The sequence below is a fragment of the Eschrichtius robustus genome, chromosome 20 (genome assembly GCF_028021215.1).
Source record: "Eschrichtius robustus isolate mEscRob2 chromosome 20, mEscRob2.pri, whole genome shotgun sequence".
Taxonomy (NCBI): Eukaryota; Metazoa; Chordata; class Mammalia; order Artiodactyla; family Eschrichtiidae; genus Eschrichtius; species Eschrichtius robustus.
Window position 1 is genome coordinate 9,500,912 of NC_090843.1, and position 17,886 is coordinate 9,518,797.

At 54.0% G+C, this 17,886-nt stretch overlaps 1 protein-coding gene and 1 pseudogene across 5 annotated transcripts; one reads left to right on the top strand and one right to left on the bottom strand.

Annotated features, from left to right (window-relative positions):
- Positions 1 to 88: 88 nt before the first annotated feature.
- Positions 89 to 5,475, bottom strand: LOC137754637 (uncharacterized). 5 transcript variants are annotated; one of them, XM_068530441.1, is made up of 7 exons: positions 5,197 to 5,475; positions 3,492 to 3,575; positions 2,801 to 2,889; positions 2,170 to 2,355; positions 1,342 to 1,479; positions 913 to 1,105; positions 89 to 393 (listed from the first exon to the last, which is right to left on the bottom strand). In XM_068530441.1, the coding sequence occupies exons 1-7, from the start codon at positions 5,396 to 5,398 to the stop codon at positions 107 to 109; spliced, it is 1,179 nt and encodes a 392-aa protein (XP_068386542.1). In that variant the 5' UTR covers positions 5,399 to 5,475; the 3' UTR covers positions 89 to 106. The 5 variants fall into 5 exon arrangements, with proteins under 5 accessions (XP_068386542.1, XP_068386543.1, XP_068386541.1 ...); XM_068530442.1 differs by lacking the exon at positions 2,801 to 2,889 and adding an exon at positions 3,148 to 3,234 and having other exon boundaries at positions 3,492 to 3,692; positions 4,383 to 5,274; XM_068530440.1 differs by having other exon boundaries at positions 3,492 to 4,466; positions 5,197 to 5,242.
- Positions 5,476 to 8,202: 2,727 nt separating this feature from the next.
- On the top strand, positions 8,203 to 8,577 carry LOC137755421 (transcription initiation factor TFIID subunit 13 pseudogene; annotated as a pseudogene).
- Positions 8,578 to 17,886: the final 9,309 nt, after the last annotated feature.

A 17,886-nucleotide genomic window follows, 5' to 3' on the forward strand; every position in this document is an offset into this window, starting at 1 on the left:
GACCAGCGGATGACAGGGGTGTCGTTTTACTGCCTCTCCTCCCACCCGCCCCCTGGGGACACCTCCACTCCCCGCCTCCCTCCATCCAGCCAGGGCACAGGGTCCGTCACCCCATCCCCAGGGCCCTCAGCACGAACGCCCACTTCCCCAGCGCCAGCTCGGTGTCCTGCGCAGAGACGTCGCGGTGCCACACGGCTCGCACTGACCGCTCCGTCCAGGGAAGCAGCAGCGCGCGCACCGCGCGGCCAGTCTGGGCCACCTCGTCAGTGCTCACGGTCTGCAGGCGCTGGCACAGCTCCTTGGGCGGCAGCCCATCCACCCTCACCATCACCATGTTCGTCTCCACGGTGGTGAGATCCACGGAGCAGACAGGGGATGCCAGTTCCTGGAGCCCTGAGCCCAGGTCCTGTGGTAAGTGGAGCCCGACCCCAGTACCCCACCACTATCCCTACCACTCCAGCCGTGTCACCCCAGGAAAGGCAGAGGGCAGCCCAACCGTAGTGGGAGGAAAAGAGGGAGTCTTAGTCCTAACATGGGCAGGCTTGGCTCTGCTACTTTTCAGCTCCGTGACCTTGAACAAATCCATTAACCTCTTGGGGTCTAGGTTTCCTCATCTGTAAAGTGGAGACATCTTGGGGTTGTTGTGAGGACTCAACCCAAGTTAAAGGCTACACTCTGCTGGATCCTGCAGAAAATTACTGACACCCACTGGGTGCCTACTGGTCTAGGCCCTGCACAGGTTGTGGTCTGGTAAAGCACAGACCACTTGGGTCCCACCCCTGCTGGCTCAGCGGCTAACTTTCACCTTCTAGAGTTGGAGGGATGCACACCTGCTGGGGGTTTGGGCCCTGCTACAGGGGACCCCCAAGGCACACCCCTGGGACCAAAGGGAAGTGGAGGGTGTCCAGGCACCTTTGGCAAACCTCTGGGCGTTCTGGTGGTCCTTCAGCAGCACCTCCTCAGCGTCAGTCAGTCCCACCAGGGCAGCTGCGGCCAGCACCCCCGCCTGGCGCATCCCCCCACCCAGGGCTTTCCGGAGGCGCCAGGCTTCTTCAGTGAAGTCCTTGGGTCCCCCAACCAGGGCCCCCACTGGTGCGCCGAGGCCCTGGGGGAAGAGAGGAGAGTCCTGCCTGCCTGCCCATGGGTGTGCATCTCTGTCCTCGGGGCTCTGGAGGGGGCAAAAGGGACAGGGATGGGCGACACTGTGGCCTCATCAGGGGAGGGGCTTAGAGGGGCCCAGCGTGAGCGGCTGCCAACACAGGAGCTCGGGGACCCAGCTCGGCCTTTTGCGGTGGGCACCTCTACCCGCCCGTGTCGGGGGCGGCCCAGCGGCTGCCCTACCTTAGAGAAACAGAGAGACACAGAATCGCAGTGCTCCACGATGCGGGCGGGGGGCACGCACAGAGCCACCGCGGCGTTCATCAGCCGGGCCCCATCCAGGTGAACCCGGACCCCATAGCTCCGGGCCAGCAGGTGCACCTGGGGGTGAGAGGCAGGAGGGGTCAGAGGGCCAGGCTGGGGGGAGGGGCGGAGGGAGGATGGGTCTCCAGAAGATCACTGGAGGGTCACTGGGCTTGTGTCCTTGAGGAAGCATGAGGGGTTTGAGTCGGGAGAGCTGGCTGGTGACAAGCTTGACCATCTGGAACCCGAGCAGTCACTCTGGGCCTGAGCCTGAGGCTGTCCTCTGTGAAAGGGGGTCGATGATAAGGGTTTTATCTCCTGTTTATGGCGGGCTCACTGCGGGCCAAGCGATGAATGCCTCATCTTACCTAAGCCTCGCCACAGCCCTATTGGAAGGATGCCCTCAGTCCCGTTTCCCAGGTGAGGAATAGGTCTGGAGGGTTAGTTAGCGCTCAAGTTCTCGCAGGGGAGAGCAGCAGAGCCCAGCCCTCGCACCCTGGCCCTAAGACCAGACCAAGGTGGTGCCGCTTGGGGACTCGCCTCCCTGAGGACTGGGTCTCTGCTCTTTGGAGGAAAGCTTGGGCACCGGGGCAATAATTCCCTTTGCATCTGCGCCTAGAACCGCACCCGTGTCTCCCACAGCAGTTCTGGCCACTGACGGGCACCCAGGCAGGTATCAGAGGGGACTAAACCCCAGGAGAGGGGCCTGAGGGACAGAAAACCAGCAGCTGGCTAGTGGTGGGGGCACAGTGGCGGGGCCAGGCCTACCTGACGTAGGTATTCAATGGGGAGGACCCGGCCGCCTGAGCTGCTGTGGGTGTTCTCCAGGCAGATGAGCTCACAGACTGGGTGGTAGCGGCTCCCAAGGCTCCGTGTGACCAGCCTCTCCAGCTCAGCCAGGTCCAGGGTGCCATGGGGCAGGTCTGGGAGGGGGTGGGAGTGCACCCCAGCGATCTGCAGATGTGGGCGTGCAGAGGATAAGGTCCAGGGGTCCAGCAGCACCTCCTACCCCTGTCCTGTCTGCTCCTCCCCAGCTCTGCGCCGTGGAGACTTCCCCCTGTGCTGTGGACGTGGGCATAGACATCCCAGCTCTAAGGGTGGGGGAGGACTGAAGGCACCATGTTTGCTTGAGAGGTTGCGGTCCTTCCTCCCTGAGTGCCCAGTGCTCTGGGTTCCCACTAGGGGGCAGCAGGGTGCCAAGCACAGCCAGCAAACCGGCTGGCCTGAGCCGAGCCTGCCACTGTGTGGTCAATCTGGGAATGGCTCTCCTTACTGCCTTCCCTGGAGAGGCCACCATTTCTCCCTCTGCAGGTCCCAACTTGGTGCCTGGGAGGCAGGTTCTCTCCACAAGTGCTGAGCATCGTGTGCTGGCCCCAGGTGAGAGGTTCTGGGTCCTTACCTGAGCCACCCCGCCCTGCTCATAGACGTGGAGGTGGCATTCCTGCCCAAGGAGGAGCTGGGAGCCCCGGCGCTGGCAGTGACACATCACTAAGGTAGATGGGGTGGGGGACAGTGTTGGCACCGAGTCCCATGGGGCCCATCTGTCCCCAACTAGCTCAGCCGGACTGACCCCCAAGGCCACAGCTAGCTCCCAAGTGCCTTATGCCAATTAGGAAAGAGCGCCCCTTCAAGACACCTTCCTGCCATGTGCTGGAAAACCATCCCACTAAGTCCACAAGTCTAAGACGGTGACCCTGTGGATCATTGGGCGCTGCACACCCTACACCCCTGTGCCCTGCAGCCCACCTGCAGGGTATCTCCTGCGTGGGGAGGCCAGCCACGATGCTGCTCTTTGCGGGATAAGCAGCCCAGGGCACGGGCATCAGTCAGGCCCTAGCAGGAAACAGAGGGCACACGCACCCTGGGAATCGGGAGTATTTGATAAAGGGACAATTTACAAAGGTGTGGCAGCAAGCTGGGAAGTCACAAAGTTCAGTGCAGGACCCCCAGGCAGGAAGGGGTGAGAGGAGGGTGTGGTTACAGGTTCCAGATGGCTCGGAGCCCCACTGACGTTGTCACAGCCCCCAGCACAAAAGGGAGAAGCATGGAGGGAGGGCCTGGAGGGCAAATGGAAGTCGCCCCGTGCTCACCAGAGATGAGGTTGGCCATGGTGTTTGTGGGCACAAACAGGGTCCGCTCCACCCCGAGCAGCTCCGCAGCCGTGGCCTGCAGCTCTGAGATGGGAAGGGATGGGCCCGGCGGGGTGGCCCCATCAACAATGGCACTTTTCAAATTCCTCTCCTTGCCGACCCCATGAGCCCTTTGTCCGGATGAGGGCACCTTGCCCAAGGCTGTGGTGAGTAGCCAAGCAGGTCTACCAGCTGCAGCCTGTGGTCTTGGTGGCTGCACATCTGGGTCCAGGGGCCCCTCAGTCGACCCTCTGTGCCCCGCCTCCTCCTGGGCCATGTTCTCCCCCCGACACTGAAACTCTGTGGTTTGAACCCTCCTGTCCCACCCAGACCTCACACCTGTCTCACTTCCTTTCCCATCAGTCCCTTGCAGGTGGGGCCCTGCGGTTTCTCTGCTGACTTCCTCTCCCAGAACAGAAGGACTGGAGCCCTCAGAAAGAGACTCTGGGGGGCTGGAGGGGGCGGGGCTTCCGGCTCCTGCTTTAAAGCTCACTGTGGCTCCCCTCTGCCTGTGGCATACAGTATGAAGCCTTTGCTGTGAACTTCAAGACCGGTGGGATCTGCCTTCTGCCTCCCCTCCAGGGACAGGAATGCTCTCCTACACACCCACTCCAGCCCCATTCCCCATCCGTATCCCAAACACCTTTTGCACCACTATGCTTCTGCTTCTGCAGTTCCTCTGCCCGGTGAGCCAGCACTCCCTTCCCTGCCCAGGGTTGGGGGTGGAGCACTTCACTCATCTTTTAAGAGGTTCCTCCACAAAGTCCCCATTTCCTGTGAGTCCCGTGTCCCCACCCGCCAGTCCCCAAGGCACTCTCTGTGGATGCACGTTAACCCCAGCACCTCCCTCACCTCAGTGGGAGTGACTGTCTATGCATCAGGCTGCCTGCTGAGCAGTGGGTCAGCATCTTTGAAGTTCCAGGCAGAAGTGGGTGTCTGCTGGATGCATGATCAGCCCCATCACCACCTGACCCCACATCCAGGCCCTCAGGGCTCAAGTGGTAACCCTCAGGCTTGCCCCTGGCACAGCTGACGGTTGTACACACTCCAGCAATAGCAATGGCTCACTAAGGCAGCAACTCTAAACCCAGGGTGGTGGCACCAGTCACCATCTTGAAAATACTCCCTAGGTTTTTAGAACTCACTCCTCGGTCGGGGGCGGGGGGGGGGGCGGTGCAGCCTGTGGAGAATCCCCTTTTCTAGATGGGTTTTCTCTTTGTCTTCAAGTGGGAAGGTGGTGGGTGCAGGACAATAGCTAACGGTTCTAGAGTGAGAAGACCTGGGTTCAAGTCCTGTTTTGCCATTTACTCAGTATGGGAACTTGAGTGCCTGGCTCAGCTGCTCAGAGCCCTCCTCTGCAAGATGAGATAACACCCGTCTCATCGGGCAGTGGGGCCACACTTTAATGAGCACACAAATCACCCGGCGATCCTGTTTTAACCTGCAGATTCTGGCTCAGGAGATCCGGTGTGGGACCCGAGAATCTACATTTCTAACAGGCTCTCGAGTGATGCGTCAGACTGAGCCGCAAGGACGCCAAGCGCAATGCCTAGCCTTCAGCTGAGCCGCCACCCCGAGTCCCGGGCCACCTCTCCCGCCAGCACCACGGACAGCGCACTGGGGTCGCCGCGAGGACCCCCGGCCCCGGCCTGCACGCCGGGCTCACCGCGGACGGTGGGGTCCTCGCCGTAGTCGTCGTCCCCCACAACCGCCTCGGCCATGGCGCGCCTCATGGCCGGCCCGGGCTTGGTAACCGTGTCGCTGCGCAGGTCCACCACGTGCGTCGGGATCCCCGCCTGGCTCCCAGATCCCCGCGCCCAGAGGGCCCCCTGCTGCTGGGCCGCAGCCCGGGCCAGTCTGCGGAGCATGGCGGGGGCAGCGCTCGGCTCTCCCGCCCCGACCCTCCCCGGCGAGCGCGACCGGGAGCGGCGGGATCCGAGCAGCAGGACTTCCCGAACTTCGGCCGCGGCCGACCTGAGCTGGCGGGACGGCCCCGCGGCATGCTGGGAGTTGTAGTTCGGCCTTCGTCACGGCCGGCACCGCGCAAGTCCGGGAGAGGGCCCCCGCGGCGTGCTGGGAGTTGTAGTTCGACCTTCGTCGCGGTCTGCGACGCGCGAACCAGGGATGAGGGAGAGGAAGGGTTCTGCTTACCCAAGAAGAAACCGAGACCAGGCAAGTTTTTATAGAGCAGACGCTCATGTGCCTCTTACCGTGTGCCCCGCACTGTCCCAGGCACTTTACAAGTGTTAAAGCAGTAAAGCCTCTCAACAGTTCTTAGGAGACAAGAACTCTTTTCATCCCGTTTTATAGATAGGGAAGCTGAGACGCACAGAGCTAATGAACTTGGCGAGGAGCGTCCAGCTCTGAACCACTGTGTTACGTTGCACCTAAAAAGTAGCTTCCCATTATCTACTTTTTTCTATACAGATTTATTGAGCACCCACTGGTGTCAGGCATTGTCTAGGTGCCAGGCAGAGGGACACAAAGATGGTGCAACCCATATGAGCGTCCGACTTCAGATGGAGGCGGAATTAGAGGGGTGCACGGAGAGCCCCCTCCTCCATACCACCGGCCTTTGACGGGTGGGCTGCCTCCACCCAGGGCCATGCGAGGTAGTGGTAAAAGGACCCGACTGACTCAAGTCCCAACTTACCAGGTATGTGGCTTTGGACAAGTCAATTAACTTCTCCGTGCCTCAGTCTCCTTAAATGCAAAATGCGCTGTTGAGGATTTGATGACTTAAGGTTTTGCATGCTGACCATGGTGCCTGGCTGGTAGTAAGTACTGTGTATGAGTGTTTGCTCTCTTACTGCTGCTGCTTTATCGTGGTTACTGGTCACAGTCAGGGCGCTGGGGCTTCGTGCTGCTGTGGGGTGCAGCCTGACTCAGCCTGGGCTGGGCCTCCTGCAGGGTGACCTTCCCTCACCCCGGGAGGACAGGCCTCAATCTGAGTGCCCAGCCCCACTCAGCAGCTCCCCTTCCCAGAGTGTGGGCCACAGATGTCTCTTCCTCACGGGAGGAAGTCGGTCCTGAGAGGCTGAAGGTCACCAGAAGAGGCACCCACAGCTCTGATCAGGGCACCCCTCAGCAAAGAGGACTCTCAGACACTGGCCTTCATCGGACTTTTGCCATGTGTCTGCTCCGGGTTGGGTCTGGGGATAAAGGAGAGCAAAGCAGCCTGCCCTTGGAGGTCAGGTCCTCGGGATGGGGACAGGATGCTGCCTGTTGGCTCTGCGAAAAGCTGCATTGGGCCTGGCTGAGGCATCAGGGCAGGCTTCCTGGAGGAAGCAGTGATTGGGCTGAGCTTTGAAGACATTAAGATGTTAATCAGACAAAGACAGAAGGGAGAGTGTTCTGGGCAGAGAGAACAGCATGGGCAAAGGATTGGGGTAGGAGGCAGCTGGAACGCTTGAGGCCCTGAAAGAGGAGGGAGCAGGGGTGGAGACGGAGCCCAACAACTGGAGCTCTCCACCTCTCCCCCTGTGCCTGCAGGGCCATCCCAAAAGGGTGGAAACTGCAAGTCCCCATAGGGTCTGGGGCCCCAAGGAAAGGCTCACTATGCCCTAACCCCGCCCACCCCCACCCCCCAGCGCCAGTGCCCTCCGGCCCTGACCCTCAATCTCCACCGAATTCCGGGCCTTTAGAAAACAAGCCCCTTATCTCAGTGTCTGGCTCCAGCCCTTCTGCTGGGAAGTAGGGGGAGGGGAGCAGAGGCCTCTGTGGGAAGGAAGGGAGGGACTGGGGAGCGATGGTGGCTCCCAGGGGAGCAGGGAGAAGGGGGCAAACAGCTGGATCCCCAGGCACCTCCCAGCCATGGCAGAACCACAGAGTGGCCTTGTGTTTGCAGGCACTTCACAGTTTGCCAAGCCTTCCCACCTACAGCCTCCCAGCTAATCCTCACAGCAACCTGGGGGAGGGGGGCTGGGCAGGGGGCTACCTGCCATTCTTGGGGGCTACCCAAGAATGCCACCAGGGTGACACAGCTGGTCACCAAACTGGGCCTTTCTCCTCCCATAGCAGAGCTGTTTCCCCAGAGAGCTGGGCGCTTCCTGGGGAAAGCTGGGCCCAGCGGAGATTGCTTCTGCCAGGTGGCTGCTTATCACCTCCTATCTTGTCCCAGGGAACCTGGCCACCCCCACCTCGCCGAGTGGTGGCTTCCAGTGTTGGGGGGACCAGAAAGCTCAGGCTCTCAAGGGAGAAGGGGGGGACTCTCCCTGGGCCAGTGAGGTCTGTTTCTGAGGTCTCATCAAGGCAGGAGACCCTCTGAACAAGGCTTGGTCTCAGGGGGTTGTATAGGCACATGCACGTATGTGAATGTGTGTCTGTGTATGTATGTGTACATGTATACGTGTATAAGTTTGTGCGTGCATGTTGATATGTCCACGTATGAATGCATGCACAGGTATGCATTTACATGTGCACACACGTGGGGCAATATGTAACTGTGTGTATAAGTATTTGTTATGTAAGTGTATAGGCACACCTCAGAGATGTTGCGGGTTGGGTTCCAGACCATTGCTATAAAGTGAGTATCGCAATAAAGTGGGTCACACAAATTTTTTGGTTTCTCAGGGCATATAAAAGTTATGCTTACACTACGCTGGAGCCTTTTAAGTGTGCAGTAGTAGCTCCGTGGGAGGCGGGTGCGCCCTGGAGGTGGCTGGCTGCTGGGATGGCAGGTGAAAGAGAAGACCCCACCTTTGAGGAATAAAATGAAGAAATTGGAGGAGGTGCAGAAGGTGGACAGGGTAAAAGAAAGAGACTTTTCTCTAAAGAATTACGGTGTATGATGTATGGGTTTGGGGATGATCAGAATCCTTATACTGAGTCAGGAGATATTCTTGAAGACCTTGTCATAGAGTTCATCACTGAAATGACTCACAAGGCAATGTCAATTGGAAGACAAGGTCGGGTACAAGTTGAAGATATCGTCTTCTTGATTTCAAAGGACCGAAGAAAGTTTGCTAGGGTTAAAGACTTGTTTACTATGAATGAAGAACTGAAACGAGCTAGAAAAGCATTTGATGAAGCAAACTATGGATCTTGACACCTTTTGTACTTTCTGCAGCTTCATTGTTTTCTGGGGAAACCATATTTAATAACTATATTTTCCACAGTAAAGTTCTGATATCTAGCCATGTGAATGAAAGATAGAGAACCACAAAGTTTTCAGTCTTTATTTTCACGTCCTCAATTTTAGAGTGATATTTGAGCCTTTAATTGCCTGCGATTATATTACTATACTTTGAATTACTTACTGGATTTTAGTGACCACATGTAAGTCAAAGTACCTTGCAAACCATTCAGTTCCTTTTGACTTTTGACCATCTAAATGATGAATTAATATTTACGTATTAGGTGTACTTGTGCCATTGTAGGCTGTACTGTAGCTGTTTAATATGTGAAATCTAAATGGTACCTTTGATAGCTAAGATGTGTGTCATGTATTCTAAAGATTTTAGATTACAGTAGTCTTAAGTTATTAAAAGATAGTGAACTGGTTTTTGTTTCTTTTAAGGAGAAAATGATAGAAAATACAACCTTTTTTAAGAGTGTTTATTTGTCTTAAGATAATTTGTTTTAATACTCTTTTCTTTAGATAACAAGAGTGATTTTTTTAATTTTTATTTTTTGTTTTTTGAGAGACTAAAAGTTTCCTATGAATGCTTCTGTGTTGGAAGACTTATTTGATTTAAAATCTTTGGGGCTTATACTATTTGTCAGGTTTTAAGAGAACTCATTTTCCCAGGTCAAATTAAAGCTTCTAAAAATAAGTGCTTTCAAAATTACAGACCAATATCACTGATGAATATAGATGCAAAAATCCTCAACAAAATACTAGCAAACAGAATCCAACAACACATTGAAAGGATCATACACCATGATCAACTGGGATTTATCCCAGGGATGCAAGGATTCTTCAATATATGCAAATCAATCAATGTGATACACCATATTAACAAACTGAAGAATAAAAACCATATGATCACCTCAGTAGATGCAGAAAAAGCTTTTGACAAAATTTAACACCCATTTATGATAAAAACTCTTCAGAAAGTGGGCATAGAGGGAACCTACCTCAACATAATAAAGGCCATATACGACGAACCCACAGCAAACATCATTCTCAATGGTGAAAAACTGAAAGCATTTCCTCTAAGATCAGGAACACGACAAGGATGTCCACTCTCACCACTATTATTCAACATAGTTTTGGAAGTCCTAGCCACGGCAATCAGAGAAGAAAAAGAAATAAAAGGAATACAAATTGGAAAAGAAGTAAAACTGTCACTGCAGATGACATGATACTATACATAGAGAATCCTAAAGATGCCACCAGAAAAGTACTAGAGCTAATCAATGAATTTGGTAAAGTTGCAGGATACAAAATTAATGCACAGAAATCTCTTGCATTCCTATACACTAAAGATGAAAAATCTGAAAGAGAAATTAAGGAAACACTCTCATTTACCATTACAACAAAAAGAATAAAATGCCTAGGAATAAACCTACCTAGGGAGACAAAAGACCTGTATGCAGAAAACTATAAGACACTGATGAAAGAAATTAAAGATGATACCAACAGATGGAGAGATATACCATGTTCTTGGATTGCAAGAATCAATATCGTGAAAATGAGTATACTACCCAAAGCAATCTACAGATTCAATGCAATCCCTATCAAATTACCAATGGCATGTTTTACAGAACTAGAATGAAAAATCTTAAAATTTGTATGGAGACACAAAAGACCCCGAATAGCCAAAGCAGTCTTGAGGGAAAAAAACGGAGCTGGAGGAATCAGACTCCCTGACTTCAGACTATACTACAAAGCGACAGTAATCAAGACAGTATGGTACTGGCACAAAAACAGAAACATAGATCAATGGAACAAGATAGAAAGCCCAGAGGTAAACCCACGCATCTATGGTCAACTAATCTATGACAAAGGAGGCAAGGATATACAATGGAGAAAAGACAGTCTCTTCAATAAGTGGTGCTGGGAAAACTGGACAGCTACATGTAAAAGAATGAAATTAGAACACTCCCTAACACCATACACAAAAATAAACTCCAAATGTATTCGAGACCTAAATGTAAGACCGGACCCTATAAAACTCTTAGAGGAAAACATAGGAAGAACACTCTTTGACATAAATCACAGCAAGATCTTTTTTGATCCACCTCTTAGAGTAATGGAAATAAAGACAAAAATAAGCAAATGGGACCTAATGAAACTTAAAAGCTTTTGCACAGCAAAGGAAACCATAAACAAGACGAAAAGACAGCCCCTAGAATGCGAGAAAATATTTGCAAACGAATCAACGGACAAAGGATTAATCTCCAAAATATATAAACAGCTCATGCAGCTCAATATTAAAAAAACAAACAACCCAATCCAAAAATGGGCAGAAGACCTAAATAGACATTTCTCCAAAGAAGACATACAGATGGCCAAGAAGCACATGAAAAGCTGCTCAACATCACTGATTATTAGAGAAATGCAAATCAAAACTACAATGAGGTATCACCTCACACCAGTTAGAATGGGCTTCATCAGAAAATCTACAAACAACAAATGCTGGAGAGGGTGTGGAGAAAAGGGAACCCTCTTGCACTGTTGGTGGGAATGTAAACTGATACAGCCACTATGGAGAACAGTATGGAGGTTCCTTAAAAAAGTAAAAGTAGAATTACCATATGACCCAGCAATCCCACTACTGGGCATATACCCAGAGAAAACCATAATTCAAAAAGACACATGCACCCCAATGTTCATTGCAACACTATTTACAATAGCCAGGTCATGGAAGCAACCTGAATGCCCATCGACAGACGAATGGATAAAGAAGATGTGGTACATATATACAATGGAATATTACTCAGCCATAAAAAGGAACGAAATTGGGTCATTTGTTGAGACGTGGATAGATCTAGAGACTGTCATACAGAGTGAAATAAGTCAGAAAGAGAAAAACAAATATCGTATATTAACGCATATATGTGGAACCTAGAAAAATGGTACAGATGAACCAGTTTGCAGGGCAGAAATTGAGACACAGATGTAGACAACAAATGTATGGACACCAAAGGGGGAAAGCCGCGGGGTTGTGGGGTGGTGGTGTGATGAATTGGGCGATTGGGATTGACATGTATACACTGATGTGTATAAAATTGATGACTAATAAGAACCTGCTGTATAAAAAAATTAAGTAAAATTCAAAAATTATTAAAAAAATAATAAGTGCTTTCAGTAGCAGGAATGGCACTGCTGAAAAAGCTGACAGCAGGATAAGCATTTGGGGTAGTGTTTTATTAACATATTTGTTAGTACTTGTTCATTGTGGAAATGTGAAGACCATGTGTGGCTATGGAAACCACTTTTGTAGTTCAGCATATACAGGTTTTGTGTGTATTTAGCTTATTGTATTCTTCTTGCACTTAATTTAAAGTAAGGATTAAAATTGCATTTAAGGGGATCATTGGATATTACTGTTTGTGAAACTGAATGTTTTGTGTGCCGCTTATAAGCATAATCTGTGAATCAGTACTTAGGAAGATTTTACTTTCTTAACCTATCAATATAAGGAATAAAATATGAAAAAGTAAAAAGATTTTAAAAAGTGTGCAATAGCATTATGTCTAAAAACAATGTATATACCTTAATTAAAAATATTTTATTACTAAAATTGCTAACCATCATCTGAGCCTTCAGTGAGTCGTAATCTTTTTGCTGGTGGAGGGTTTGAAATATTGGGAGAATTACCAAAATGTGACACAGAGACACAAAGTGAGCAAATGCTCTTGGAAAAATGGCGCCGATAGACTTGCTTGATGCAGGGTTGCTGCAAACCTTCAATATGTTAAAAAAAAAAAAAAAGCAATGTCTGTGAAGCGCAATAAAATGAGGTGTGCCTGTACACGTGTGTGTGTTTGTGTGGGGGTGGGTACGTGTGTGTGCCTGTGTGTGTGTGTGTACCCGTGTATACATATGTATGCCTGTGTACTTGTGTGTATGTGTGTGTGTGTGTGTGTGTATCCCTGGAGTGTGTGTCTGAGATCTGAGTCACCCTGTTGGTAAGCTGGGGACAGTTTACAGGTCCCAGCATGAGAAGCCAGAAGCCCCTGGTGCAGCCAGCCTTGCTTGCCCCTCCCCCAGGCCCTGGTCACTGAGCTGATCCCCTTCCCTCCCCCCTCTTCTCAGAGGGCAAGTCCAGCCCCCTCCCCAGCTGCCACCCCGGAGGTCATGGGGTCCTCTCCTGCCTCCATGCAGACCCCCCACCACCCCATAGCCACTGCCCTGGGTCAAGCCAGCTTGGGCTCCCGCTCCCAGATGGAGCCCCTCCCTGGTCGCATCCTGCTCGCAGCTACCTCCCTCACACTGCTGCAGCCTTTCTGCTTCCCCGAATGTGCTGGCCTCCTTCTCACCCGGACATCTTTGCACCTGCTGTTCCTTCTGCCCGGAAACCCCCCAGTCAGCAGCACGTGTCCCTGGTTAGCACCGTCTCTGTCTTCTTGTCTCAGCTGAGACGCTCCTGCCGGGAAGCTCCCTGACCCTGGTCCAGCAGGGGAGGGAGGTGGCTCTCCTTCTGGGGCGCAGGTAGGATCTCTTCTCATCACTGACCGCAGGTTATAGGCAGGGACGGGACACTCTTGGCCTTCGAGGTGTCCTGTGTGCCCAGCCCAGCCCACAGCACTCGGTAATTCCAGTTGAATGGAAGATGAGGGGGACACATGGCCCAACTTCCCCTGACCCCAGGGACCCCCAGGCAGTGCGGACACTGTGGTGTGAGGCGGGGAGCCCCGTCAGGAGCTCTGACCGTGGCGGGCTGTGGGGCCTTGTGCAGGAGGGGGCGGGAGTGGATGAGGAACAAATGCCGGGGAAAGCTGGGGGTCCCCGAGGTAGCCCCTTCCCTGGCCTACCCAGAGCAGTGGGAGGACAGGGGGCGGGCTGTCGGGGGAGCGAGATATGAGTCCTGGGGTGGCTGCCTCTTGCGGCACCCCCAGGCTCCCTGGCACCCCTCCAGGGGCAGGCTCTGGGGTGTGGGCACACTCATACACACACACACACACGCACGCACGCACGAGCCAAGTTCAGTGTGCGTAGTATTCCTGTAACGCTGGGCCGCTGGCAGGAAGTGAGTGGCGGCGAGGCCACTGCTGGGAACCCGGGGCTGGCCCCACTGAGATAAAGGAAGGCAGCAGATTGGAGCTGGAGATAGCGGCCTGGGTCCTGTAAACAGGTTGGGGAGATGTCCTTCCCATCCTATCCTCTTGGCCCTGAGCCTGCAGGATCTATAGGGCGCTGGCCTGGGTCCAGGCCCAACAGCCTGGGAGTCGAGGGAAAGCTCTTTGTACCATCATCTCTGAAGACTGGGGGGTGACAAGGGACAGAGCGCTGGGCCTGGGGACCCTGGCCGGGCACAGCATGTCAAGGTCATATGTGCTGGTGGGAGGGAGGGTAGGGGATGGGAGGGGCCTGTTCAAGCCCCTGTGCCTCCCCCACTGGGGAGGGAAACGGGACAGTGCATCAGAGGGGTTCCCTCCAGAGCCACCTCTGGAATTCCAAACAGGGTGGGGGACCAGGAGAGAACGGGAGCAGTGGGGGGCTGCGCCTCACTGCTCAGCAGGCAGGCTCAGCCGGCAGCCCGCGGTCAGCTTGAGGTTATGGTAGCCAGGAGACCCCACGCTGTGCTGGCCAAGGGGAAACCACAGAGCTTGCATCCTCATTCCACGAGCTCCTGGACCATGAGTGCCGGGAGCAGGGCTGGGTGCAAGTCTGTGTGCGGATTCCCAGTGCCTGGTCCAGTGGGGGCTCAGATGCACTTGTGTTTTTGAAAAAGTAATGAGCTATCACACAGCATAATACAGAAAATCGCATGAAGCATATTTGTACAGTTTTACAAATAAATATGAAACGAACTCCCATGTCGTTGCCACTCAGATCAAGAAATAGAACATAGCCAGGATTCCAGTAAGTTTCCTTGCTATGCACAGCCCTTTCCCTCTGCCAGAAGTTATGCTGCAGCCTGACTTTTATGCTTATTACCTGCCTTGCTGTATGGTTTTGCCACCATGGATGGGTCCTTAGTCATAGCCGAGTACTGCTAGGTTTTGGATTTGCTATGAATTGGGTCATGTGTGCCTTTGTGTGCCTGCCTCCTTTTTTGACGCTCCGCCTGCCAGAGTCATCCGTGTTGCAGCTGTAGCTTGTTCTTGCCACGGCTGTGCGGTTTTCCACTGTGTGCCACGGTTTATTTCTCCATTCTACCATTTTGGGACCTTTGGCTGTTTTCAGACTTGGTTTCCAAACAGCCCTGCTGTGAGCAGGCACATTCACGCTCGTGTTCCCTGGGGCACAAGTGCACACATTTCTGCAGGGCAAACGCCTGGGAAGGAACTGCTGAGGCAGCAGTCCTTATCTCCTCCTTACTAGACACTCCCAGAGCTTCCCCAAAGTGGCTGAAATGATTTAAACACCGCCGTGGTACCCACTGCTTGTCGTGTTCTCACCATCACTCCGCGTCGTCAGACTTCAAAACTTTAGTCATTCTGGTGGACGTGTGGCAGTTTCTTGTGATTTTAATCTGCTCTTTCTGATAACTGACCAACTTGAGCACCTTTGCTTAGGTCTTAGCCATTCAGATTCCGCTCCTTTGAGGAGCCTGGTTAAGTCTCTTTGAATTGTTTTGTCGGTTATTTCCATATGCTGGATACTAACCCTTGTTAGTTATGTGTATGGCAAAAAAAATTTCCCCCTTTTTACGGATTGTCTTTTCACTTTTGTGGAATTCTTGATAGATTACAAGCTCTTTGTTTTCTGTAATTAAATCCCGCCTCCACCTTATGATTGATGTCTTTTTTTTTAATATAAATTTATTTATTTACTTATTTTTGGCTGTGTTGGATCTTCGCTGCTGCGCGAGGGCTCTCTCTAGTTGTGGCGAGCGGGGGCTATGCTTTGTTGCAGTGCACGGGCTTCTCACTGCAGTGGCTTCTCTTTGTTGTGGAGCACGGCCCCTAGAGCGCGCGGGCTTCAGTCGTTGTGGCACACGGGCTTAGCTGCTCCGCTGCATGTGGGATCTTCCCGGACCAGGGCTCGAACCCGTGTCGCCTGCATTGGCAGGCGGATTCTTAACCACTGCGCCACCAGGGAAGCCCGGCAGGCGGATTCTTAACCACTGCGCCACCAGGGAAGTCCCATGATTAATGTCTTGTTTAAGAACACCTTCCTTTCCTCCAGGTCATGCCGACATTCTCCTAATCGTCTTCTGAAGTTTGGAAGTTCAGCTTTCCCATTAAATTGAGCCACTTGCTTGTCCTGTGGTGTGGAAACTGCAGCTCAGAGAGAAGGTTGCCGTGTGACATGGGGGCTGCATTCCCTCCACCCCAGGCGTGGCCCAGGCGTGCACTGGGGTTCTGCCTGGGTCAGAGTGGGAATCGGAGTGTCCTGACTAGGGGAGGCAGCAGTTGAGATGGGGCTGGGGAAGGTCTTGGTCGGAAGTGAAAGGGAAGATGGGAGGCACATGCCACCAAGGCTTTGGGGACAAAGGTGGCCTTGGACAGGCCTTTCAGCTCCGTGACCCCTGTGCGGGTGGGAGGCCTCTGCTGCCTCTCAGGGCCCCTCCCAGAGTGTGCAAGGCTGGGGGGCTCAGCCTCTCGGGATTGGGGTGCTGGGTCAGGGTCCGACCCCTTCCACAGAAGCACCCACACCTTGGGCTCCAGGGGTTGGGCCACAGGGAGCTCTGGGTCTTAAGGGCTCCTCAGGGGCCTGGGGGACCTCGGGGGACAGAACAGCCCAGGGTGAAGCCTGGCAGGAGGGTGGGCCGAGCGGCTGGAATCCTGGGAAATCCGCTGGGACAGTACCCCCAGGGCGCCCTCCATTCTGCTGGGAAGCAGCCAGCCTTCCAGGAATCACTTTGGGGTGGGGGCGGGGAGGATTGTGGGGGGAGCCAAGCAAGCCCAGGGCTGGGTCCCCACTTCAAGGGCCTCCCTGGGGTGGGGGGGCTGGGTGTGCACAGGCAGTAGGAGCAGGAGAGAGCGGGGTGTAGAGCTTTGGAGACTCCCTGAGTTTCAGGACCCGCCAGCTGGGCCCAGGGGACCCTCTGGACTCCCCGCCTTCCCAGGTCCCCCCGGCTCTGGCTGCAACCAGGGCAGACCCCTTGCGCCTTCTGCCCCCGCCAGCCCCCAGGCCCCGGCTGGGCCCCGGCAGCGGGAGGCCAGCGTTGGGGGCCTGGCGTTATTTACTGCGGCAGCTTCCTCCTCCTTCCAGTAACTTGTCCTCCAACTCCAGGCAGCTTCAGATCAGGCAGCAGACCGCTAATCTCTCGAATCTGCTCTCTTACCGGCATCGGCCTCTTGCTTCCTGTTACTTGGCCGGGCTGAGGCGCAGGGTCAGCTCCGTGCCGGCCGGGCCCTCGCCTGTTCCTGGGGCCTCTGCTCTGGCCCCTCAGCCCACCCGGCGGGGAACACAGAGGGGTCAGATGCCGGGCATGGGCTTGGCGGCCTGTCTGGGGTGGGACCGGCTCCGCAGATGCTGACCCTGTGCTGGGGGTGGAGGACCCGAGGGGGAGGGGCCACAGGCTCGGAGGCTGGGGGTCCAGGTGCTGCGTGGTGGGCGGCCGGGCTCCTCCGCTTGCCCCTCGGCTGGGCAGAGTACCCATGGAGAGCACCTCCCATCTGACCTCCCCTGCTTCCCCATTCCCTGCTCCTGCAGCCACTGGGGCCAGAGCCTGTGTGAGAAGGAAGCGCAAACAAGGTTCTGGAGAGCAGACCTGGACGGGACTCACATGGACAGGAGTCGGGGCTTTGGGGTCCACTGCCCGAGAGCTTCCCTGGGCCTTATCCGCAGGGGCAAGGATGGGAAAGGGCTTCCGCTGCAGAATTCCAGGGCTTCCCTGCCATGTGCACTCGGGGTGGGCCTCCCCAACTACCCCAGAGGAGTTGCAAGGTCACGGGGGTGTGGGCGAGAATGGCGGCCCAGCGTCCACCGGGCTCTGAATCCAGGAACAGACATCCGGCGCCCTGGGTGTAGATCCTACCTTGTTTACAAACGGTATTCCTGGTGATGGCACACCTGCCTCGTGCCCTAGAGACAGCCCCTCCATCAGTCATTTACCCAGAGGTACAATTGGAACCCGGTTGTCTAGTAGTGAAAAGCACCCTTCCTCTGTGCCCGAACTGCAGGAAGTTTGTCTTATAAGGAACCCTAATCCTTCTGTTATTTTGTCCCCAGTGGGCCTGTTTCTGTCCCCTGTGCCACAGACTAGTCTAATTTCTCTTCCCCTGGCAGCCCTGCAGAGGATGGGAGATGGCCCTTTTTGGGGGGCCCCCTGCACATCCTGGGCTTGACTCC

Bases quoted from the DNA above. Each gene is read 5' to 3' on its own strand.
- LOC137754637 (XM_068530439.1), bottom strand. From the start codon at position 3,807: ATGGCCCAGGAGGAGGCGGGGCACAGAGGGTCGACTGAGGGGCCCCTG. The intron at 2,890-3,491 runs GTGAGCACGGGG...CATCTACCTTAG, and splicing joins CATGGCCAACCTCATCTCTG to TGATGTGTCACTGCCAGCGC. The intron at 1,480-2,169 runs GTAGGCCTGGCC...TCTCACCCCCAG, and splicing joins CCATTGAATACCTACGTCAG to GTGCACCTGCTGGCCCGGAG.